This window comes from Excalfactoria chinensis, chromosome 1 (assembly GCF_039878825.1).
Source record: "Excalfactoria chinensis isolate bCotChi1 chromosome 1, bCotChi1.hap2, whole genome shotgun sequence".
NCBI classification, from domain to species: domain Eukaryota; kingdom Metazoa; phylum Chordata; class Aves; order Galliformes; family Phasianidae; genus Excalfactoria; species Excalfactoria chinensis.
The window spans coordinates 169423136-169450225 of NC_092825.1; the positions used below are offsets into that span (position 1 = coordinate 169423136).

Genomic DNA, 27090 nt, shown 5'->3' on the forward strand with positions numbered 1-27090 from the left:
TCAGATACCGTGCACTTCTTGTTTTCATTGGGTACCTGAGTAAAATCCTGGTAGCCGGTAAAGACAGGCTTCCAAAGTTTCCAGGGTTTGATGCTGCACAGCAGGAGGATCAGCCTACTGTGCATGAAACTGCAGGACGCAGAAGCTTGATATTAGCGTTGGCAACAAGATGTAAGCCCAAATTTAATTAATTAGAAGGCTATGAATATGCTCTTCTTCTGACTGCTGGGAGGAAGAGACCTGAAAGATGAGTGGTGAGCTAATTAATATTGTGATGATTGCTGGAAGAAGATTTGTCCTTGGACCTGGGCATTCTCCTCATGCTATAATTTCTCTGACAGTGTTCTCCTGAGAGAACAGGAGAGCAGGAAGCACAAAGCCTTTTTCTGTCTACTCTTGTCTCCATGGCAAAAATAAATTGCTATTGTAGAAGCCAGGGTATGTACCTAGGGCACCATGTGGACTTTTCCGTTGTTTATTAATTCACAGTGACTACCACATTTTCACAATTCTTTCTGACTCACAGCATTTGGGTTTAACCCAGGTGCTTCTGTAGTTCAGTGATGTGGCCTGTTTTCTAAGGCAGACAAAAACCTTGCTTTGATGGCTGTACCTAGCTCATAATTTTGTCTCAGTGGCTTGCAGGGAGCAGATAATTTCTTCACCTTCTCCTCTTAATTTAAGTACTTGCACAAGGAATACTGGTGATGGTTTCAAGACTTAGTTCCTACATGAGATTTGTGGCCACAGGATGTGCAGCTGGACTGTGGGGTTAGATTTAAGGTCACTGCTCTGATTCTCATGGTTCAGCACTCGTTTCAGATACAAATGCCTCTAAGTAATATTCCAGATGTCTGGCTAGTGGTAGTTGGGAATTTCCCATGGAAAGCACTTTTTAGATGCAAACACTGAATTATCAAAATCAAAAACTTCTGTAGAAGTACGTGGACTGATTTGATGACAAGTTTACCACATTTTTGTGATTTTCTGATTAGTGACATTTTCTCTCAAGAACCATTAGGAGGTTAGAGACTATGGCAGTCACTTGGATGAAAACAGAAAAAAAAGAAAAAGATTTTAAACAGAGTAAACAATTGAAATTTTGCCCTTTGGGAAATAAAAAGAAGAAGAAAAAAAAGAAAGAAAAAGAAAAGACAAGAAGAAGAATTGGAAGGAAAGAGAAAAGGAAAAGAAAAAGGAAAAGAAGAAGAAAAAGCGTTCTTGGCTATTTAGGATGAAAGATGTCCTATGAAAAAACATTCTGCCCCTTAGCTTGGGCTCGGAGGGCACTTGGCACAGCTGCTGAAATGGCACATTCTGATTCTGATTTGCTCCAGTGGAGAACTTCCATTCTGAAGCTAAAACTTTCTACTCTTATTATTGCCATTAACTCTGTAATGCTTTATTAGACAGAAACAAACAAGTGATAATAGCAAAAAATAAAATTAAAATTAACTATCAACACAACCCACTAGGTTAATTAATAATCACTATAATCCTAATTAATAATCCTGTATACACAGGTAGTTTTTACATCTTCACAGTGGTAACACAACAGGTAACACTGGATGAAAATCTTTAAACAGTTAGAATCGCCACTTGCATAATGATGTTATGTATTCATCAGAAAAACAAAACAAAACAAAACAAAAAAACAACAGAAAATTATATATAAAGTTATCCCTGAAAAGGTAAAGAACTGAGCTAGGGAACCCATGGTAGCTGCGTTCTAAACTCTTATTTCTCTTAAGTCAAGGGTCCATATTCCTAAATGTTTGTTCTCTTCTTCGCTCAGTATGTCTTTCCATCATATAAGAATTATAAGTCAGGTTTCCATTATCAGCTACCAAACTATTTTTCCTCTCTCCTGAGTTAGAGAAGAGATGGAAAATGCTGCACAAAAAACAAAACAAAACAAAACAACCAAAACAACTAAATAAAAGAGTGATGTGAGTTATATTATCATATGCAATCCTACGAAGAGTCACAGAAAGTAAGTGGTAAAGCATTGAGAAACAAGCACTAATTTTTGCATTAAAATGATGCTTTGTTGGATTTTGTGCAATCCAATCACATATGCATGAACAGAAAAATCTGCTAGGCTTGAATTGCCTCCCAGCTGAGTTAATAGGCACTGGTGATTTCATGGATAGGATTCAGGGAGGAAATAGCTGCCGTTTACTACTGCAGCATCTTCCTCTCCTTGTACTCCAGTATCCAAGCTGTCTGCACCTTAAAATCAAGGAAGCCTCTTCTGGATGGTGCCAACGATAGGAATGAGGAACCTCCATTGTTGTCATTTCAGACATGTATGTTGTCTTTTCTAGGCTCTGCAGTATTTTCATGTCAGAACCACCGTTATGTCACCAACGTCCCTTCATTTTCTTTCTTGGACAAGCCTTCAAAGAGTGAAGCTGCCTAATTAAAGAATCGCAGAATGGTTGATTTTGTAGTGACCTCCGTAGGTTATCTGATCTAACTCCCTTGCTCAAAGAGGGACATCCAACTGTTTTTATCTACAGCCACTAAACTGTGGAGTTTAATAGTGAACAAGGAAAATCTGCCTCCTTTGATCTGAGCTTCCTTTAAAGGAAAGAGATGGTATATATATGTGGAGCGCCACAGAAGTGACACATCATCCTGGATAACGCAGCTTGGGCACAACAAATGTGCTATGTGACAGTGCTAACACACTCCTCAAGATGAGATGAGAAAAAGATGCAAGAAGGGATGTCTTTTCTCCCCTCCTTTGTTTCCTACTGCACGAGGTTCACTGGAAATAAAAAGACAACAATTAAAAAATGAAGCTGAGTTGCACCCATTTTTTTGCTGCACCCATTTCTGTAATGCATTTAAAAGGCATAGCTCTACTTTCTTCCCCATGATGAACTAGTTATCTTGTCCCTTTTGTGGGCTACTCCTTCTGCTAATCTATTTTTTCTGGGAGGATTATACTCGCTGCAGTAAGAGCTCTCATCTAGAAAGTTTTCCATCTTGCAAGGAAGAGCACCTCAGTAACACTTGTCTTTTCTGGCCCTGAATTGCCAGCAGAGCAGAGTTTAATTCTGTAGATGTGTTAACTGTTATGAAGCTCAGGCTCCACAGTCTGTTGTCCTCGGTTATGGGACTTTTAGAGACATCTGTCAACATCTTCACAAAACCAGGAAAAAATAAATTGTTAACATTTATTCACTGCTTTCCTTTTTCTGTTCCCCGCAAGACACTCATTTCTGAGAGTAAAAGTCAAAGTCTGCTGTTTTAAGCACCATTTAAAAAGCTCTGTCACTTAACTGTTGTCATTACGTGGTGCTAAATAGTGAGTCATTGCACTGTGCTATATTTGATCAAACAGTTCAGATGTGGGGTGGATGCCGAAGGGTAATACTTGGCCTTCTGTTTGAAGCTGACAAGTTCAGCAGCATTGTTTAACTGTTTTTGAATAGTCTCATTCCCCATGGAAGAATGCATTTCCTGTCATAAATAAATCCATAAAATAAATGTTTAATGGTATTTCAGCTTCCCTTCATGTGATACATAGAGTATTTTTGGAAAAAGCGCCAATGCTTCAGAGGAACTTGCAAGAGCTTCTTCTGTTCAAACTAGGGTAAAAGTCATTCAGTGTGAATAATCACTTTCAAAGACTCTATATTAAATGATCAGAACTATTATTTATACAAAATAATCTCTGTATTTTGGTATATTTTATGTCTTAATTTGCATTTTGCTTTAACATTTAAAAAAAAAAAAAGAGGAAATGGAGAGGAAAACAATAAGGAGGGGAGAAGGAGAGGAGTGAAGATGAGGACAGGAGAGGGAGAAGGAGTGGGAGAGGGGGAGAGAATATAAAGAGAAGAGAATATAAAAACATTAGTTATAAACAGAAAAGGAGAAGAAATAAGTCAAAATACTTCAAGGATGCTGAGTTAATAAAAGGGCTATTTGACTTCTTCCTAGAATTTCAGCTATTTGATTAAGGCACTAAAAAGAAAGAGGAAAGTGGTATAAACAAAAATGGCTTAGGATACATTGGAATTTCTTCCAGCTGTTAGAACTTTGGTCAACCCAAGTTACTATTATCCAGAAGGAAAATATGATTTTTTACTGGATTGAAGCTTTCTTACAGGAAGAAGAATCAGACTGTAAGAGTGAGGTGGGAAATGATATCTTTCTGAGATCTCATTTTTTCCTTCCTGGAAAGGGAAAAACAGAAAACACATGGCCCTGGATAATTTCATTCCTCTTCTTGCTGAGGAGTTTTCCAGGGGTGAGCAAAATAATCTTGATATTCAGGTAAATACTATAAGATCGCTTAAAGCTCCCACTGTTATCTTAAAATTTGAAGAGACAGAAACTGATTAAAAAATGCTTATCTGAAGTGATGTTATATTCTTGAAATTTGATATTCATCCTTGAAGCATTACATGCTCATTATAAAAGAGTAAATATTCAGTCTTCTGTGAAAGCAGAGCAACTCTTATATCATTTGAATGGAAAATATCATTAAATCCATACTTACCTTGTTAAAAACGCTCCTTTTCTGTCATCTCTAAAACGCCTTTTTCTCTCCATGACAGCTTACTTGATAGAAGGCCTATTTGTGATAATTTTAGAAAATGGATGAAAACAAGTAATAGCTACCTTTATAAGAAAAAAAAAAAAGAAAGATATATATATATATATATCCTACAAATAGGTAGATCTTCAACTGCACTTAGTTTCAAAGGTTCTTTTGGTGAAGAACTAATTGCTGTTACTGCTTTGCTATTGTTATTTCTGAAGGCTGGTCATCTAGAAATTAAAGTGTGGCCACAGACAGCCCTTAATTACAGTTCTCATTTCTGCTGGGAACGTCAGTCTGTTCTACTTAAGCTGACTGCTCCTTAACTTCAAGAAGTATCTTCTGTTTTTTGATTACTCTATGACAGTGATGAGGGCAAAGAAGGAATATTTAATGACACAAATATCTTCTTGTTATTTCTTGTTATTTCAGTAAATTTTATGCATTTATTTATTTTCTGAAAGAAAAACCATAACACCAAAAACGTCATGAAGGTGATCTGTTTGTCAGTAAGTAAATGAGTCTTTTGATCTGAAATCCAAACTACTGAAGGGCAGAACAAGCAGGGTAATGAAAATCATTACTCAGTCCAAACCGAAATGTCTAAAATCAATTGTAAAAGGTGTTTTTATGCTGTCTTTAGATAGGATTTTCATCTATTATTGTCTATGATTTTTGATTGCACCTTGTGGTTGTCTTTGTTTACCCAGCATTTAGAGCTTTCTGTTTTATAGACCATCTTCAGTCACTGGTTATTGTTCTTTCTTTTCAATATTACTAAAAGGTTTATAATCTCAAAACACACTGCTTGCTTGAACATAGGAAATAGCGTTGCTAATCAATTCTGATCTTGAAAACAGTTGCTGTCTATTTTACAAAAAACAGTCCAGGAATTTTAGATAACTGACTGATTTTAAACTTGGTTAGCTAAGTATACATTTGTACATCGTAGTGATTTGGGAGGTGAGCTCATGTCGTTTGACTTGAGTAGAAAATCTTATGTATTTAGATGCCTTTATTGAGTCTTTGAGTTCCTGAGCTGAAGATACCATTTCTGAGTATCACTTTGCCAAAATAGCTAGACATATATAGAAAGAGTGATTTTTTTCCTCTATATAATAAGTATGTATGTTTTCAAGAATTTACTCAAAGTAAAAATAAGTAGACAGTTGGGACAACTCTACCACTCAGCTTGGTTTTATATCTAAGTTGTCAAAAGTTGACGGGCTGGTTTGGCCTGGTTCCATGAAAAGTGGGGCAGAGGGATTTTGCAAAATACACTCTTCTGGAAAAGGGAAACAGGGGACCCCAAAATAATTAAAAACAGCAGCAACGATCTGAAGAGAAACAAACTAATTTACTAAATATGGTATTGGAATGCAAGATAACACACTATGATACAATATAATTAGAATCGAAGCTAATAAGTCTAATATAATGAGAGAGTATCTGAAAGCTGTAGGCCTTACATCAATACTGAAGTGATGCACACAGTTGGGACGGGCAGCAGCGAGGAGAGGTGAAGGAGAAGAACGTAAAGAGGAACTGAAGAGCCAGATCAGGTGACCTTGCCAGGAGTTCTATAACCTCTCTGACCACAAAGCCCCCTGGGAAATGTAGTTCTCTTTTGGGCAGGTACCCAGGACTGGAGCATTAACACTTCAACTCCCAGTGCACTACATGGTGTTATGATGTGGAATACCAGTAACCAAAAATCATAAAACCATAACATAAGTCCAAAACACCAGCCTCCATTTCACTTTGTAAGAACTTTCTCAAAGGTAGAAATTAAAATACTATGTGGAAGTTTTTCATTATTATTTTTTTTATTTATTTCATTTTATTTCTCTTTGTATATATCACAAAGCCTTGCATTTCATTTGATATTTAGTCTTACAGTCTCACTTTTGTTAAACTTCTATGAAAACAAAGCATGATTACATTCTGTTTGGCCTGAAACATTTTCTCTATCTAAATGAAAAGAAAATTTTCACAGGGTTCAGTGAATCCTTCATTTAACCCCGTTTGTCTTCATAGTAAAATCCTTTGCATATGGTCTTCTTTCTTCATAGCCACAGCATTGGACTAGATGGTCTTTTGGTCCGATACAGCATAGTTGTTCTTATATTCTTATCTGGTTAATTGCCTGTTCCTGGTCACAGATCTTTGTTGCTAAAGTCAAGTCCTTTTTCTGAAGAAATGGAACATTTTAGATCAAGAATAGCTCAGATAACAGAACAAAACAAACAAAGAAAAAAGTGCAAAAATTCTGTCTGGTATGAATGAGGTCATGGTATCTATTTCACTCTGGTCACTCTACAGCATTTCATGGTTGCTTATACACTGTGATTTCCTCCCCGGTGATTCAGTGGAGAGCTTGTCAAATTGCTAATTATATAAACATACTGAGGAGACTATAACATCCTTCTGTTCTCAGAGCTTTCATTCTTTCTAAGCATTTGCCAAAGAATTTTTAGGCTTTCTGTTTTCGTAACTCTTCCTTGACTTTTTCCATTTGTTGTGTTTCGTGAATGTTGTGTATAATGTTTGCCTAAATTATGTGACATCCTTGTTAGCTGTACAGAGCATAACCATATAGTGCACAAGAATGAATGATAAAAAGCTAAATAATAGACTACTGTTGTTCACACAAGAACACTAGTGTTTACAGAAGATGAGGTTAATTTTGCAAATATCAGTCCCCCAGTAAAGTAAGTTTTCAGCTGTGAGTGTTCCTGACTAGAAAGAAATGAACCATTCAAAATCAGAATGTTTGTTTGCAAATGTATTTTTGAACAGTGAAGAAAGGTTTTTCTCATAGCAGAGAACTACATCTCCAGTTACGTCTGAACAAACTTACAGACCCATGCTCTCTTATCTGCAAACTATAGTATACTTATATTTTCCAGTCTAGTTTCTGAGGCTAACCAATGAGAATAATGGCATTTTACACAGTCATCCTATAAAGCTCAACATAACTCAGCACAGAAGTGTAAATCAGGTATATCTTCCCTTGACTCTTCTCTATGTAGAGCCAGCTGAAGGTGAATCCAGCAAAGGGCAGCCAGCATGATGAAGGGACTGGAGCACCTCTCCCATGGGGAGAGGCTGAAAGAACCAGGACTGCTCATCCTGGAGAAAAGGAGGCTCAGGGATATTTTCAATGTCCATAAATATCTGAAGGGAGAGGGCAAAGAAGACAGAGTCAGGTTCTGCTCAGTGGTGCCCAGTGCCAGGACAGGAGGCAGTGGGCACAAACTGGACATCAGGAGGTTCCCTCTGAACACCAGGAGCACTGCTGTGCTGTGCAGGTGACAGAGCACTGGCATAGACTGCACAGAGGCTGTGGGGTCTCCTCCTTGGAGATCTTCCAAAGCCATTTGGATGTGGACCTGGACACCCTGATCCAGTTGTCCTCACTGGAGCAGGAGGTGGTCCAGAGAGACCCAGAGGTTCCTTCTAATCTCAACCATTCTGTGATCCTGTGAGATTATTATTTTTCTCATTTGGTGAAAGGTTACAGAAAACACAGACTCTTCTAATTCTTCCATGAAACATATTACTTCTAGGCAGACTGGAGAGGCAGGCACAGATCTCTGCTGTCAAATGACAGCAGCAGGACCTGAGGAAATGGCATGGAACTGCAACAGGAGTGAGTCAGGCTGGCTAATAGGAAAAGGTTCTTCACCAGGGGCTGAAGAACCATATTTTCATACTTATATGAATATACATATTTTTATATAAATAAGAATATAATATATATAAGATTACAATATACATATATATTTATATTATGATAGGTGATATGTACATTATGTGATGATATATGATTATATGATTTTTATATTTTTATATTTATATTTCATATTTTGAATGACCTGTTTTGTTTCACATAAAATGTTTTTCAAAATTGTAGTTCATATGAAACAATGTTTTTTTCGCTAATCCTAACAGCAAGCTTCATTGTTACACAGCCCACATAACATTAATATCAAAGTGAAAACTAAGCTAAGCGGTGTTTTGTAGAAATAATCTTCCTCCCCCCCTTCCCCTCCCAGCCTTCCTTTTCTTTTTCCGTTCTGTTCCATTCCCTTCCCTTCTCTCCTTCCTTATTTCCTTGAAAGAACATAGAACATTAGAGTCAGATTAACCTTCTCTATGTTTATAGAACATCTGAAACCCCCAAAAATCACTCTGTAGATGCTTGTTTGTATGACCAAGTTGCACCTGTGGATTACTTTTAATTTGATTTTCTGAAGGACAGAAAAACAACATGAAACCCTGATAACTTCCTGAAAATTATTATCTTTACCTTCCTCTAATCATGTCAATAAAGCAAAAGCAGAAAGAAGCCAATAGGAAAAACTTGGTTAGTGATTGCACAACTATAAATGCCAAGCCTGTGTGTATAAGAATCATGATACAGGTTGGTAGGCAGTATAAAACACTGACATTTGTGGAAATTGATGTGAGAGAGGTCTGTGCTACCAGTGGTACTGCTGCTTCCTGTTCAGTAAGAAAACGTTTACTTGTGTCTTCCTCAGCAGGATGTGAGCGTTATCCAGATGTGAATATAGTTTACTTTTCCATGGAGATAAAACGTTCATTCTAATTTATTTTGTTTGCAGACATTTCTAAATCCATCTCCCGATATGTCTTGCCCCATAATGACAGTATTATGAATAATGCCTTCACATTCTGTTGCAACTATTTCCTGAGTATGCTGCCAATTTAGTGGGACAAGGTTCTAAAATGAGGAAGTGACTGATGCATTCCTTTGTTTTGCCCAGCATTGAAATTTTACTTATAAGATACCTTCTGTATAGAAAAATTAGCATTTACATCCTGTGATTATGCAGACATATAGGTTATGTTCTTTAGGTTTTCGGAGTTACAGCACTTAAACTAGATTAATATGGCTAAATAGGCTTTGCCATCCTTTCTATGAATGCCCCAAAGTCTCTGTTTTATATTCTAACCACTACAGCCTTTCCTCCCTTCCCCATATCTGTTATCTGTAAACCCAGGCATCATAACCATCCCACAGCAAGCTGTGAACTCACCAGCTGACATTTCTTCCTGCTGTCCCTTGTCTTTGACACAAACAATTTCTCAGGCAACCTTTGGGTCTGTAAAAAGCTTTGTACACTGTTTTTTGTGCAATACAGGAGATGTGCTGCAAGTATGCAGACAGCTGTTGGTGTCAGCACAGGGTTAACTGGGTCAAATGCAGTCATCCCAAATCAAGTGATCTGATGGCACCTTCTGTTTTAAACCAGACTGAGGTGATATCAGAAACAGCGTTTGAAACATCCACAGAAATGGCACCTTAGCACAACTGCTACTTATAGAAGGCATTTTTGCAGAGGGTTTCTGTAAGTCTCTAGGCGAAGTGGAAATGTTTCTGTTCCTACAAACAATATTTAACTTTGTATGCCATTTTTCTGTTGAATCCATTTGTTTAAGTAGAGTCAAGGATGTGTAGAGAGGAGGGACCTTCACTACCGAGTTATGTTTTAAGGAATTTATTTTTACTGCCTTGTCCTTACAGCCAGGAGGGCAGATGAAGGAAAAAGTAACTGCAGTCAAATATACTGTCATTAATTAGTGTGTGTGGGTTACAAAAAAAAGCCTTTCTTTAATCCAAGGAACATTTGAGGAACCTACCCACTAAGTAACTTTGGAAAAAACAAGCAATGACAGAAAATCAGAAACATGCTGGCAATGAGGAGAGAGATGAACTCTGTACTTATCTTTCCTGGTAATTTTTGTAGATGTTGGTGACTGCTGCAATTTGAGTCACAGGTCTTCAGTCCTTACAGCCATTTGGGAGGTCCTGGTCTATTTTGTGGTTATACTGAGGCAGATCTTAATAAGCTCATTTGAAGTTAATTTGGATTCTCTACTCCTTACTGAAAATGTAGAGGGCAGATTTAACCTTTAGGACATTTGAAATGGAAAAATAGCCTTTGTTGATCTGGCAAAGTATAAATAAATTAAAAAATGAGATACAAAGATTGAATGCCTCCTTGACTACATTTCCCCAAGATGAATACCAAAGTGTACTCACTTCCTGATTAACATGTTCTTCACGCATTGGTCTAATTTACTTTTTATTTCTTTTTTAATGGCATGTTGTATAGTTTAAACAGTTATTAATTAAATGTACACTTTATAGGAAGACATTTGCTTCCTTTTGCTTGCATCTACATTTTAATTTGAGCTACGTATGTGAATTTGGATGGTAGCTGGTGTGAATAATGCACTTGTTTATTTTTATAGAAAATAATTAATTGGCTTCAAAGAAGAGAAAAGGAGTTTATGTTACTGATTCCAGATTTCCACAGTGGGAAATGCTGTCTATGGAACACATAGTCTGAACATTATTCTTCTTTCCCATGGGGATTATTTAGAAATGCATTGGGATTCCCTAATTTTGCTTACAAACCAAGATCAATTTCTAAGTAAGACTAAATGAAGAAAAATTGTGGTGAGTAATCAGACACAGTCCACTATAGTAGCTGCTTTATAATGATCTCTGAGACACACCACAATGCAGTCTATTGTTACAAGTACCTTTTGTGCTCATGCTGCCTACCTTTTATAAAGTAATTGGAATTTAACATGCAACAGCTTTGAAATGTACGAAGCCAAACCCTTCATGTGGGAAGCTTCTGGGATTAAACAGTTTTGCAAAGAGAAATTTTAAATGTGTTTTGACTAATCTCATTGAAGGTTCGTCTACAGCATTTTATAGAAGTGAATCTCATAATTTTATGGGCCTTAAAATTCTAATTAAAGATGTCATTGTTTTCATTTTACATTTCAGTCCTGAATATTTCTAATGCAGTCATAACGTTTTTACTTAGCAATGAACTAATTGTTCTAAAATGTCAGTCACTGATTTGAATTTTGGAAAGTAAATTTTTCAGTGCATAATCATAGCCTTGTCTGGCTAATATTAGGTAGTTAGGTTTGGTCTCTCGCTCTTGTCACTGATGATCAAATAGATTTGTCTACTAAGCCTCATCATTGGATGAGGCCCTTACTTCTGCTCTCAGTGTGTTTTGGAGTTCTCACTTGGACTAATTTTGTTTCTTTGACTGAATGCCTCCACTATACATGATCTGAAAGAACAAGTGTTGATTTGCACCTTGATATGCCTATAAAAGGCTTCCTTACTTTGAGCACAACTAGTGCTTTAATTTCCTCTCACAGGCTTCTGTGCCCCAAGTTCATACACATCTAAATAGCTTGTTAAAATCAAGCAGTGTAGAGGAAGAGAGGATAAACAGGGCACTTGCTTCAAAACGGCTCTGTTTTATTGGACCAAAATCAATGTAAGATGTTGATACATTTTACTTTGTAAGTTATTGCTCTTTAGAGAAGCAACCAAAGGATTCTCTCATACTCTCATCCATGAGGATTCTGAATGTACAACTGCCAAAACATTTCTCAAGAAAGAGTTTATCTCTATGCTTTTCCATATGAAGCAGAATTAACCACCAAACTACAGCCTAATGATGATTGTCTGTGATGAGGAAAAGGACAACACCAATGTAACACATAGTTCAGTGTAAAATTGAAGTGTATTAGCAGAATTAGAATAATGTGTGAAAGGCCTGTATGGTATAGCTTAACACAGTTGTCTCAGGAATTTGTTGGCACTGATGTATATAGACCTGGCTACAGTATGTAGACCTCAGGTTCTCTGAATATTCATCTGACATATCTCAGTCTTTGACAATAACAAATTGCAGATATTTGTAGGTGATTCTCATGTTCCTCCTACTGAGACATAGTTAGCATAGCTATGAATATTTAGTGTTCTTTGCCCCTCCCCCCACAAAATCCTTTCAAGGATCTGAGCAGATTATTGATCTATTCTGATACCATTCAGGTTGACAGTACCTAGGTTTAACTTAGTATTTGTAGTGTAGATAAGCAAGAATTCTGAAGGAAAAAACTATTTAGAGTCTACTTACAATGCCTGTGGCCCCAAATTACTCTATATGTGATGAGATTGTATGTTAACTAAAGTTCATCTTGGCCATCACCTAGCAGATCTCTAATAGAATTTTCTGATTTTCTCTACTGAATTGTGCACTTTTAGTTTGGAGAGTATTCCTGGATGAGTCCAGCTTGTGTGATCAGTAAACTTAAAATAGATGTTCTTTATTGCAGATCATTGCTGTACACATTAAATAACATTTGGAATGGTTTATTTTTATTTACTGAGCACAAGTAAATGGAAGACAAAGTTCAGATGTATTTCATGTACATCCACTTAATTGCAACTCAAGTTAAAGGCAAATAAGAATGATTAAATCACTATGATTTAGTCTTAATAAAAATCGCTATGATTTAGTCTTCATAAAACCACAGACACAGACTCTGAAATGTCTGATGATTTCTTTCTCTTCAATCATTTTCTCTTAATTTTTTTAAGGCTAAAAGATGCAGTAATACCAAATATAATTTTCTTGGTTTTCCTCTCTAGATAATGATAACTATATTTAACTTTCCAGTGTCATTTCTGGTGTTTATTGATTTTAAAAGCACTTTTATTAGTAAGATCAGTAGTTAATTTATTTTCTCATTTGGACTGCATGGTCTCTGCAGATGACCTACTAAATAAACATTGCCTTTCAAAACTGTCTCTATATGCACTCTATACAGTTTAAGAAACCTATGAAGACTACTTACTACTCATTCTTTTCCTCTCTGTTTTCCTACTTTGAAAATATTGCTTCATTTAAGGTGATTGAATGTTGCATTCATTCTGCTTCTTCTCTGGGGTTGATTTGATTATATATCATCTGATAAAAGCTGAATTGACTTTTAAAGGAAAACATTTATTTTTGTTCAGCAATTTAAGGGAGAAGTATTGTCAAGTTTGTTGCTCTTTGTTGGAGAAGAATTTTTGTGCTTCACACCTATTTCCTATTTAGGTGGTTGAGTCACCGTCCCTGAGTGTGTTTAAGAGCCATTTGGATGTGATGCTCAGAGATATAGTTTAGCAGAGGGTTGCTACAGTTAGTGTACTATGGTTAGGCTGAGGTTAGACTTGATGATCTTCAAGGTCTTTTTTAACCTGGGTAATTCTATGATTCTATGGTTCTATTTTCAATTGTATCAATTACATATCTGACATGTATGTGGAGTATGAAAACTTTAGTGCACTAGAGAATAGTGGCACTCTTTCTAAGAGGACATCTTACATGTATTTTGGTAGGAAAGGGCTAAAGGATGGTAGATGAACTTAACAATGAATGACCAAAGGGAGGTAGCTTTGGGGAAAAAATGACTGTTAATATTCCAAATAAAGCACAATCAGAGAAGATAAATAGCAAGAAAGAAGCAAGTTATAATAATATTCGTAAATTACACAAGTAGATATCTGTCCCTTCAGCTGCCAAACTCACCCAATTAGCAGAGTTACAGGTTTGCTGGGCAGCAGTGACAACAAAGAGATTTTTAGAAATGCCATGGTATCATCTGCTGCTTCATCCAGAACTAAATCACCGTTTCATTTGTCTAGAGGTTTTCAAATGAACATGCGAGAATAATTGAGGCTTAAACTCTTTTCATCTTTCTCTACTGGTCTTCCACACGTGCACAAATACGCTTTTATCTCTGTGTGTGTATGTTTGTGGATTATAGAAAAAATAATTTCTTGATAAAAATGTTTGGATTTTGTCTTCTTTATATCATCAGATCTTCTTTACTAATTGCTCTGAAAAAGAAGTTGCTAATAAGATTCAAGTCTCCCTAGTAACAAAAAAACTCAAATTTATACTAATTATTCATCTAAAATTGCTGTGCAATTGAATTTCTTATGTGAAGTAGTTGAAATAAACTGGAAACTACTACTGTTTATTTCTATTCATGGCACATCTAACATACAGTAGCAATCAGACGCTGCTTACAGCTTTGCAGCTTAAGTATAGGAGTAAAACAGGTAACATTTTGTAGTAGTTATAGTGTGACTTTTCATTGATGTCACTTACTATTTTAATTCCAAATTTCTTTTTTAACCTAGTTTTCCAAAGAAGGTAACAGAGTTGTGCAGAAAAGCATTTGAGTTCTGATGCTAGTTGCTATTATACTTGTTTTGTAGTGTTGAGAAATTTTGATTGACTTGATAAAGTATCATCTATTTATGAATCAAAAGAGACTGTTAATACTGCACTAAAAAAATGAGTTCACTGTAGAGAAGAGCCATTTCTCCTCATACTCCTTCCCTTTCCTCTGTGAAGCATTTTTCCTCAACTCAGTGGCCTCGCCTATCTGAGAAACATCCGATCACAGAGCCTCTTTTCTCTTTGTGTGCAGTTGCAAATGGATTTTAGACTTACCTGCAAAATTTGAAGTCTTGCTCCATGTTTAAGAGCAGAGTGAATTCCACAAAAATCATGGTTGTAATGTAGCTCTTATATTGACTTTTGTTAAGTCTGTAGCAATTAAAGTTCTTAAAATGTAGACATGAACAATCAAAGGAACACAGAATCATTATTGTTTTAGAGATGGGTGTGATGTGTAAGGATAGTCTGATACTGTGAGATGCTGTAATATGGTAATGTGCCTGCTTTAAAGTATACAAAGGCTCCTGTTGTCACATGGAAGCCTTCTGTACTCAAGCGCTAATTTATCCTCTAGCTAGGCACAGGAAAGAGGTTGTGATAATACTAGATGTTTAGTATTCAAATCCCTGTGATGATGGCATCTTTCTTAATAAGGAAGTGAACTATTTTTTGTCTATGATAACTTAGAACATTAAGCATTCCTTATGCACCAATTGGGGTGTTATTAGCATTGTACCATCCACCTAGTTGTTCCATGATTTACTGTATTTCTTCAGTCACCCTGTTTTCAGAATTTATGGATACTGCCTTTCCAAAGAGGACACATGGATTTGACTCCAGTAATTGTCTTCATTTAATTGCATATATTGTGTGCAAGATTGAGAGTAGACTAAAGAACTGGTTTATCTCTTTCACCACCTTATGATCAACTATATTTGTGAAACTCGTCTTTTAATTATTTCTGTGCAGTCTCCTGTGTCTATATGCAGGAATGGGATCCTAGTCAATTTTTTAATTTTTATTGTAGCGATATGTAGCAATTATGAAAATATTATTAGCACATATTGCATTGATAAGGATTTAAATGACATTGGCACCAATTTAGCTCTCTTTAACAGTGTAAATGCCTTTGGGTAGTTTCTTAATACAGACTCGTCATTATTGTATGTAGGCTGGATAGTGTTGCTTGTAATAATAACACTACAAGATTCTTATACGTCAGTGGTTTCTGTAGCTTTTAAATCTGCTATGCAGCAGATCATTGCTTACAGGTTTTAAAGGTCCTCTCAAAGCAGATCAACATGAGTTTCATCCATGTGTAAAAGCAAGTACTGTGATCAAAAGACAAAGTAGGGCTTTTCCATTGCAAGCTGATTTCCCCTTACATTTACAAAGACTGTGGGCTAAATTCAAAGACCATTATGTTAAAATAGCTGAAGAAATTTTTGCTGTTCTACATATGTAGAGTGACTTTCTAACAGTGTCCTCTCCATCAGAATCTGTTTATTTGTTCATTTATGCACAGAAGTGTAGCTCATTTTAAGCATCATTCTCAGAGTTGGATTCACTTCACTTACCTTTAGCTGTCTGTGTGTTCAAACTAAACTCACCGTTGAGAGCCCCTCTGTATTCCACCAAAAGAGTTAAGCATTTCCAGAGGTGATTCTTCCAGCCCTTTTAAGGTGCCAGTTTTGGAAGATGAAGAAGTGTGCCCTTGAGATTATTTATCTCCTTGCTTTGGAAGGAGTCTAGAAATCTAATCTAAACAAGCTACCTTACTTCCTTACTGACTTCAAGGTTGTTGGAATTAGCTGAAGTCTGCCTTAAATGAAAAAATTAACAAAAGTATGGCAGACTGTTTCTGAAGGTTAAAACACTTTTGCCCAACTTTTCTTTTAGCATAGAGGGTTTTTTTTTGTTGTTGTTCCCTTAAATATTTTGAGCATGTGTCATTCATCCTCATTAAAATATCACCCAATCCATTCGGTGTATGTCATATGATGGCACTGTGAGACAAAGATGTCCTCCTACACTGAGGCTCAAACAGAACATTCTGATAATTTTTTTTTCTTTTTTGGGTGTCAGTGGAGAGGAGGCTGGGAAAAATCCTCCACTGCTATGTGGGCTTGCTTGAATGATTAGCTCTTTTTGAAGTGCCTGAACACACAGTTTCACATAGTAATTAAATTCCTGCTGTGAAAATTATGATTAAAAGCAAAACAAAAGATAATGTTTTTGATTAAATGCTGTATCAATAATGAAATGCAACATTTTGGTTGGTGAGGGAGTAACAGCTTATGAAGCATATTATTGCTGTTCTCTTCTTTGGAGTCTTAGGGGGTGGACATAGGGCCTACTCCTCTGTTCAAAATGCTGTAAGTTCTCGTCTACGTACTTTATCCTCCTCAACCCACATTATCCACTTGTACTAAATCATTTTAGGTCAGATGGGTCTGAATAGTGAAAAAATCTCTGACCAGAGAACCAGTCTCTGGATTATAGAGTTTGATTCCACAAGTCAGGTCAGACCCATCTTCTCTTGTAACCGAAACCTTGAAAAGTCCTGTAATCAGTTCAGATGGTGTGTTAAGATAGGATTTAACTCCAAAAAACTTTCCTCCACATAAACCTGAGGCTGGAACTAATGAATCCCCCAATTTACACTTTGTCTTTGATTTTTACTTCATCTAATCATATACATCAGACTGCTGATAAGCACTCATAGTGATAAAAGTTTCCATTATGGGACATAAAATAAAGAATGATGGAATAAAAGAGGTTTTAGGGAAACCCTGGAAGTTGCCCGATCCAACCACTGCTCAAAGAAGGGCTCCCTTAGATCATAGCAGAAGGACATAAGGGAAGGAGAAAATAAATTTTATCCACATCTGAGGATTTATAAAGACATACTTCACAGTTGCTTGTTCCTCATTCAGCGGAGATGGCCATAGGAAAAGTCCATAGCCCCGTAAAGTACATATGTAATGTGGATCACACTGGTAAAGTAATTGTACCCTTCACACAAACTACAGTTTCTTTACCCAATAAATATTTGATAGACTTATTGATCAATGAAATTCAGTCTGTCTTAGTTCATTATTGTTTTCTATTTTTTCCATGTATAGTTTTCCGTGTCTCTTATTTCAGACAGGCTAAATAATTATAAGTCTATGAATAAGAAATCTAGGAAATTCTCATTAGAAAAAAAAAAACATGTTCATTTCTCTCAATGTTATTTAAATATAGGGGAAATGTGTCCTGTAGTTTTGTTCAATAGAACACCTTGTGAAATTTGAAATGATCTAAATTTTCCTCTGAGCAGGTCTGTTTCTTGGCAACAATTCTGTAGTGAGCTGTGCTGTCATATGTCCCTTTCCAGAAAGGCACTGTGATATTTATAAATCTATCTAAGAATACAGATAACCCCTACACTAAAGCATATGTCAGGGCATAGCTGTCGGTCCTGTCAACATGCAGTTCTTTGAAGGTGTAGAAAGAAAGCTCAACTCACCAGTGTGTGCCCTGATTTTAGAGCTTGAAGCTTTGAATAGTATATTTTGCAGTAACACATTTCACAAATAAATATCCCTGTGTAATGCATATGTTGAGATTCAGAGATAGCGGTGATGTTAGAAGTCGCTACAAATATTAGGGAAGATAAGGTCTGACAGAATCTGTTTGAAAGGATATGGCAGTGGGTCATGGACTAATACCTAAGACATGCTGTGAGAGGTGACTCTCTAAGGTGACTACAGAGACAGAATAAACCCAAACACTGAATATTGCTCAATAAGTTAGGGCAGAAAGTGATGATTTGAGAAATGGAAGCGTACAGAAATCCAAGTATATTATTGGACAAGGAGTAATGGCTTCAAATTGAAAGAGGAGAGGTTCAGATTATCTATAAGGAAGAAGTTTTTACACTAAGGGCAGTGAGGCACTGGTATGGATGCCTTGAGTTGATAGATGCCTTGTCCCTGGAAACACTGAAGGCAGGCTGGATTGGGCTCTGAGCAACCTGATCAAACTGTAGATGTACCTGATTCTTGAAGAGGAGTTGGATCAGATGGCCCTTAAGGGTACCTTCCACCTCAGGCAATTCTGTGATTCTATGATTATTGAAACTGATGTCCAAAATCATGATCAGCAAAATGCTTTGATGCTGCTGATTTAAATGCTGGCCTGGGATGTTCATGTGCCTGGAAATACTTCCCTGCACATCCTGCTTCATACTGCCTGAGCTTTGCTACTGGCTCAGCACAAAGCTTGAGCAGCTGCCAGCTGGTCACATTATTAAGGTTTGAAATCCCCCAGGCTGGTTGTGTACAGGATTGCGGCTGCTGAAACTGTGTCACCTACTTCCAGCCTACCCTTACCTCTTCAGCACACTCTCTGCATTAAGCAGGCAGCAATATGAAGATTGGGTTTTGAGCCCATATGGACGCAGTTCACCTGTCAGGCAATCTGGGACTTTTCTTTCAAGCACGGGAATATGTTTTTCAGAGTGTGAGAACTGTTTACTAAGGTCCTTTTCTGTGTGTGGTGGGGAGGATATGTACTCATACTGCATATTGCATCAACTACCACTCCCTGGAAATGTTATCATGGTTCATATTTGAGGAGGAAATGTCAGCAACAAACACCTTTCCTTTACAAAAGAAGAACTTCTTTTGGCTCTGGAAATCTCTGAAATTAATTTTACAGAGAGATGTTTTTGGAAATGCATATTTACCCTGGGCTTACCAGGAGAAGGATTACATATAAGATGAACAAGAAAGTTTGAATGAGAAAGTTTGTTTGCATTTTTTAGCATCAAATATTCCTTACTGTCAGACAAAGATACCCATGGACTTGTCTTTTTCCTGTTCTGCCTTTCACCAGAAAGAATAATTCCTCACTTTCGTCTCCTCATCCAATTCTTCATGCTGTCACCTGTCAGGGAACACATCTGATGTCCTTCCTCTTCTTCTTAGTTAACATGCGTGAAATAAACTTTGTGAAATAAACTTGCAAGCCCTTAACCAAGATCTGCAGACACTTTTGCACAGCACCATGTACATAAAAGCCTTAAAGATTAATTAAAAAATAATAATTTTTCTTTTCAGGTATCATTTCAGTTTGAAACATTGTTTACTTCTCAAAATAGACATAATAGAGGGAGAATTTTAAAGGCTTTTAAAGAAATGTCTCAGTTTTGACTGAAGGTAAATACGAATTTTAATACATTATCTGGGTTGTGTGAGGACATGTATTGATCAAAATCAATAACACGACAGCCTAACAGTTTTGCAGCTATTTGGAGATCCTGAGTAAAGTCCTCTATCATTTAAGTCCTGAATGATAAAGCAATTTTGTGAACAGGCAAAAAGAAGCTCTTAAAGAGTGGAAGTGGAAAACCAATCATCAACAACTTTTATGTTTCACCTGTAATTTTACTTTATAAGTGCCTTTTTATTTATTTATTTATTTATTTATTTGCGACCAGGGTTTCCTTCTAGTCTAGTATATATTCTCATCAATTCCCAACTTCACAATAAAGCCAGTGCTTTTTCTTGTTCAGATGTTACTGAATGTACCCTAGAAGAGGTCACAGTGAGTCGTTTATTTGTGATCCTTTAATGAACATGCAGAGTACAGGTGAAAGAATCAGGCAGCATCCTGTGCTCTTAAAATTATGTACAACATAATTAATTCCCCTATCTCAAAAAAAAACCAAGACATTGCAAATATGTGCTTTATTGTTCACTGAAAGCTCTAATTTTGTGTGAACAAGGCTGTCTGCTCCTTTGCTGAGGGCAGGTACTGACAGGAGCAGTCCTTATCTCTCTAACATTCAGGAGACCTGTTTGTTCACTTTTTGACACAGGACCACTCTTTTCCATTGTAAAGGAACAATATGTTGTGAAAAAGCTGGAAATCTTCATGTTCCTAAATACTGCCAAAGTGATGTAGCTGCAGTGGATTTGCATAGATGTTTACAGACAAAGCAAGCTTGTGGGTGCTTGTCAGCCCAGTAGCATGTAGTTTCTGAGGGATTTCAGCAGCTGCCTTTCAAACTAGAGTAAAGGTTTGAAAGCTCAGTGAAACTCAAGTGCAGTTTGTTCGCAGATTTATTTACTTTTTAATCCTAGCCTGTAATTAACAGCATTACTGGGACCCTGTGGGATTCCTGAAAGTTATATTGCACTATGCAGAACAATGTCTTCTTAGGTTAGCATGGGCTTAGTGTATAGCAAATACAATGCTGTACCTACTGCTGGTGGCATGTAAGAGAGAAACAAAATGAGAAGGGTGCTCAGCTGTACGGTAAAAGTCTAGGACACATAGGAAGCACCACAGGGAGTGAAATAACATGGGATCCCACATGTTCATAGAACTTCAAAAACACAAAGGTTATGAAGCTGAGAGTGATTTCTTGACAATATATTCTTGTATGCAAGCTAACAAGATAGTAATATTATTTATTTTTTACTTGTGTTTGGGCAGTCATTAACAGTTATTAAAAATAAGGATTATTAGACAAAAGCACAGTGTGATGAGTGTGAATTGAATAAGTCGAAGGAACTGCTGGAGTATAGGTTGATATAAATAAGTCACTCATTCAGTCTCCATTGGATCCTCTGTTTTATTATTTGTTTCCTGCATGTTGATGATCAGAGGGCTGGAGCACCTCTCCTGTGAAGAAAGGTTGAGGGAACTGGGATTGTTTAGTTTGGAAAAGAGAAGGCTTGGGGGAGACCTTGTTGTGGCCTTCCAGTAGTTGAATAGAGCAGAGGGGAAATGGCTGTTTACAAGAGTGGATAGTGGTAAGACAAGAAGGAATGGTTTTAAAATGAGACAGGGGAGATTTAGGTTGGATATCAGGAGTAAGTTTTTCACACAGAGGGTGGTGAGGCACTGGAACAGGTTGCCCAAGGAGACTGCGGATGCCCCATCCCTGGAGGCATTTGTTCTAAAGGAAACTTGGAGGCTGATTCCAAGCTTTTAAGGTCAGTGTGATATCCACATCTCAGACAGATTTGTACCTTCTTATTTTGGGAAGGATGAAATGATTTTTAAAATCACTGGTGCCTTAATTTCCTTATCCTCACTGTTGCATTATCTCTGTCTGTCAAAGGGAGAAAATCAGCCTTAGCCCTTTGGGGGGTGAAATGATGGAAAAAAACGTACCATATTCATCCATTCTACTGTTCTTTCTGCCAGCCTGTGAAAATTTGGGTCTTATTTTAAAGCCTACATCAGAACTGGTGACAAACCCTCTGCGTTTATTGATATTGCAGTATAACACTTGGCTATTTGGCTCTGTTCTGTTTGTGATTCCCGATTTGACTGTGGTAGTCTCCAGCACACTGGGCACAGAAGCAGCAGACAAAAATGTTTTTAGTGAAAAGGTACCATGTTCGTCTGATCTGAGCTCGTGGAATGGGGAGCCTACTTTCTTTTACTCTTTGTTCTCTGGTTTATTATTTCTTTGACAGGGTTGTTGTGACTGACTGGTAAATAACTGCTAATGCCATTAACACAGGCAGCACAAAATAGACAAACTGACAGAAATCTCATGTTTTTGCAGATGAGGATAGGCATTCACTCAGGATCGGTGCTGGCTGGTGTTGTTGGTGTAAGAATGCCACGCTACTGTCTCTTTGGAAACAATGTCACCCTTGCAAGCAAGTTTGAGTCAGGAAGTCATCCGCGTCGCATCAATGTCAGTCCAACCACATACCAGTAAGTGCTCTTAGCTTTTCATGCTGCTTTTTTATTACAATCTGTTTGCAGTGAGTTCTTAAAACATGCTCTTCCCTCACTTGGCATATGAACTACAGCACAAAGTCATTGCATACTAATTGGAAAGAGCAATTGCGCAGTGTTCTCAGGCTTTCATTTGCATTTTTGCATCAGAACATACAGAAAACTGTGGCAGTGAGGGCAAAGGTGCACAACAGGAGGATCAGCAGTTGCTACCTAAAATACCATGTAACATAAGTGGGCAAATGATACTAAACTGAGAGAAGCTGTTAATTCCCTGTGAGAATGGGGAGGCCTTACAGACAGATTTTGACAAATTGGAGGGCTCAGGAATCAGCAGCAACAAGAAACCGAAACAAGAGCAAGCACTGGATTCTGCACCTAGGAGGAACAACCCTGGATAAGTGTACAGGTTGGGGAACCAGAGACTGGAGGGTGGGAAAAGAGATCTGAAGGTTCTGAATTACAACAAGCTGTGTGTGAGTCAGCAGTGAGCCCTGGCAGCCCAAAGGGCCAACCATGCCCATGGATGCCCCAGGCCCAGCACTGCCAGAGGGCAGGGGCAAGGGCTGTGCCTTCTGCTCTATGCTGTGCAGCCTCACCTCCAGCACTGGGTGCGGGTTTGGATGCCACAGTATAAGGGCATAAAGCTATTAGGGAGTGTCCAAAGGAAGGCTACAGACATGGTGAAGTGTCTGGAGGGCAGGCAGATGAGAAGTGGCTGAGGTCCCTGGAGTGCTCAGCCCAGAGCAGAGCAGACTGAGGGGAGGCCTCATGGCAGCACAAGAGGGAGGTGGGCATAGAACAGGCTGCCCAGGGCAGTGGCATGGCTCTGAGCTGCTGGAGCTCAGGGAGTGTTTGGGCAGTGCTCTCAGACACCAGGTTTGGATTTTGGGTGGTGCTGTGTGGAGCCGGGTCTTGGACTTCATGATTCTAATGGGTCTCTTCCAACTCAGGATATTCTAGGTTTTTTATTTCATGGGCAGTGTCTCTCATAGTGCCATCTTTTTGTGTACTATCACAGCTTTCAGCCAAGGGATTTCTTTTCACCAGCTGTGCACAGCAGATGAAGAGAAGCATGTTTCCACTGGCTGAGGAGAAAGCCTTTAATTTTGTCAGTGACACCAACGAGTTTTGGTACTTCCTTGGAGACAAAGTTTTTTAGCACTGTAAAGAGACACTTGATAAAAGTATTTTTTTAATATAAGAAAAAAGATTGGAAATGGGAAAGCATAATAACTGCCAGTTTGAAGAAATTATGCAAATAATCAAGCAAAGGCATGATTAAATCAGGTTATGAGGAACATCTCCTAAAATAATGAAAGGTGTTCCCTATTGTTCAGATTTGACAGCTTGACTATAAGAATTTATTGTGCTTGGATTATGACTGATGTATTCTCTCTTTTTGGGCAGGAGATCTAAATCTTACTCTTTTTTTTCTACACTCTGTATCTGAAGTAATTTTCTGAAGTACAGTTTTGCTCAGGTTTTCACGCTGTTCCTCTGCTGTAAATCTGTAAGCAATTTCTCAAACAATACTTCTTTCTTTCTTTCTCTCTCTCTCTCTGTTTTTTCTTTTTTTCCTCTCATTTAAAGACCTGTGAATCTCAACATTTACTTTTCCCCCATAACTGTCTGTGTAAATTAAAGTTTTAAATGGAATTTCTTCATCCAAGAATTGAAGCTTCTGATATGCTAAAATAGAAAGCAGTCAGAAATAAAAGTTAAAAAGTAATTAAAACTAGTGAATAAAATGTCATTTATCTGAAGAGCCCATTTACTTGAGGTCAGATTTATGGAAAGGGACGCAAGTGTATCTAATTGAACAAGAGACAGAAAATCTGAACAGACTTTTGCATTGTGTACAGAAGCAGGTTCATATGGTTTTCTGGTAACGTGCACAAGAAACATAGACCTAAGTTACTCTCAGGCATACAAATCCTACTAATTTAAATAAAAATGATTTCTGTAAGTGTATAGGAAATATATACTAATTGTATTGAACTGACAGCATACTCCAGTGGTCATGGGGAGATCATCAAGGGGAAAAAAATGAGCTGTCCAGAATAGGGCAGTGAGGGAGAGCAAGAGACAGTGGACATAAAGAGAAGAGGCTCAGCATGCCTATGGAGAAATACTCCTTCCCACGAGGACAGCCATACAGTGGCATAGGCTGTGCACAAAGGCTGAGCATTCTCCATCTTTGACTGTTTTCAAGACCTGACTGGGTGGAGCTCTGAGTAGTCTTGTCTGAATTCAGTGTTTATCTTTTTTTGAGCAATAGTTTGGATGAGAAAGCTCTTGTGGTGCATCTCAGCCATAATTATGAGTGTCTGATGCCTATGATTGTCCAACCTATTGGTTGCCTGAGCTGCATATATATATATATACATATATATATATATATATAATATATATATGTATATATAAATATATATATATATAAAAGTCTTTTTAAATATATATTTTTATTAAAACATAAAAAGAGCAGCAAAAACAGAAAACTAGTGGGTTGTGTCCAGTTCTATACCTAAATGGAAAAAATTGATAGTTTGTGACATTAGCCTACACATTCTACTGAAAAATCAAAAATAACCTGCTTAATATCACAGCATCAACTGGTGTATCTAGAATAGTTTCATATGTTGTGTATAATTCTGACAGCTTTTGAAACTTGATGAACAGTAGCAACTTCCAATGAAGAGAGCCAGTTATTTTTTTGTGGTAGACACTGTGAAAATAAAGTAAAAGACAAAAAGACAAGATTGTACTTTAGTTCTTCACACAAAGTTTACTATTGTATGGTTTTGGATATTGCTTTTGTTGTGAATCCATAGAAAACATATACTGATTTAACAGTTCAGCATTGTGTCATTATTGGACTGCATGATTCTGTTGAAATAGGAGTCTTTAAAGATCCCCAAGGCTACTTGCAAGCAAAAAACAATTTACAAAGCAGTCATGGAGGGGCCATGCATTATCAGGTGACATTTTGGTATAATATGAGAATATATCTTGAAACCACTGGGCTGGTGATTAAAGTCGGATTCTTTCAGTGTGGCCAAACTTTCACCCAACGTTATCATCATGTCTGATTTTATCTTCCAGAATACTACAAATTTTGACTTCAGCTTTCAAAAAAAGGAAGGTAGTGGAAAAGTGAATGATGTTGTGGTAATGTTATTGCAAAAGATTGCACAATCAAAGCTCAATTCAGAGAGCTTTAAGTGCAAGTACCAGGCTAAATGCACAGTTAGAGGTAAAGGGAGCAGAAACAGCAAGAAAACATGTTCAAATGAGAGGCAGTTATAGTTCAAGATTCTACAAGGTTTTTACAGAAAGTATTTGAGAAGATAAAATGAATGTAGATAGAGCTACTCAGAAAGGCTATTCCAAACTTTAACTTCAGGAGTGTTTGCAAGGATGAGAACAGATAGGGAGAAGTCAGGAAACAGCACCACTGACAGGAGCCAGAGAGGACTGTGATTACAAGATATTCCATAGAGCAAAATTATTCAGAGCTCCTGAAGGTGATCAAGGGAATTTTAACATAATATAGCAGTACTATATAAATAAACGAGTAATAATCCAATGTGCCTGTATATAACTTTTCTTATGTAGAATTGGCATGGATATATAATTTGCTGTGTACAAATGAGGTAATTCCTTACAAATGGAAATGTCTTTATAGCTGACCTTACATGCCTTTAAATGTTTATATTTATCATTTTGGGCTGCCATGTACTCGTTTATTGTTTTTATTATCTAAGAAGCAATATTCTACAAAGTAGATAATTCCACAGTCAGTATGAAAATAACAGAATTCCATTTAATTACTGGCATTTATCATAATGTATTTGTGTCTACCATGCTCCGTGATGAAAATTGCGATAACGTACTTTGTGCAAACGTGTCTAATACTTATCAGCTTTCGTTTTACTGTATAAATTATGCATTACAAAGTGTCATCAGCATTCAGATGATAATCATACATCAGAATGCCTATTATTGGTTTCAGACACTTCCCTATGAGCCCATAATCTGCCTGTGTAAGAAGGGGAGCCTAAATAAATAAGATATGGTGTTGCTTAGCAGCAGTAGTGAACCTGAGGCAGACTTGCAGTTACACTTGCTGGGGAAGAGCTCAGCAGTGTAAGACGGCCTTTTAAAAAAGTGGATTCTGAATCTGCTGGCCATAAAAGCTTAGCTCTTTTGAAAACACTTTGTTCTCTTGACACAGATAGGTCTTTTGACAGGACTGCAGAGCGCTGGTTACTTTAAATCACTGAGTATTGTAGGATGAAAGCCCCAAACAGAACTGGTAAAACTTATGGTGCAACGCATGGAAGTTGAAGAATCTGGTCCCAGACCAATTCTTGTTAACCATATGGCCAGGAAGGAACAGGAGAATAAAACATTCCCCGCTCCTTTAGTAGACTGACAAATCCAGCTATAGGTTTATGTAATTCATTTATTTTATCCTAAAGTGTATAAAATTATCATGTTTTCCATACTCACGGGAAATCATATTTTTCAGCCTCATGTTCAGTGTAGAAGAAAGATTAATTACTTTTTAATTATTTGTTTAAGCCTTGAACAATAATATTCATCTGATACTAATATAATGCATCTACATTAATTCTATTTTCTTAACAGTATTTAAACATAATGCCTTAGGACTTCATAGAATCATAGAATCAC

The 27090-nt window shown here is 37.2% G+C and overlaps 1 protein-coding gene across 1 annotated transcript in view; it reads left to right on the forward strand.

Moving 5' to 3' along the window:
* GUCY1A2 (guanylate cyclase 1 soluble subunit alpha 2) overlaps positions 1 to 27090 on the forward strand; it is a 129590-nt gene that overhangs the window by 94413 nt on the left and 8087 nt on the right. The window contains exon 7 of the mRNA XM_072326656.1: positions 22214 to 22368. Within this exon, the coding sequence (XP_072182757.1) occupies positions 22214 to 22368 (155 nt within the window). The remainder of the gene's footprint in view (positions 1 to 22213; positions 22369 to 27090) is intronic.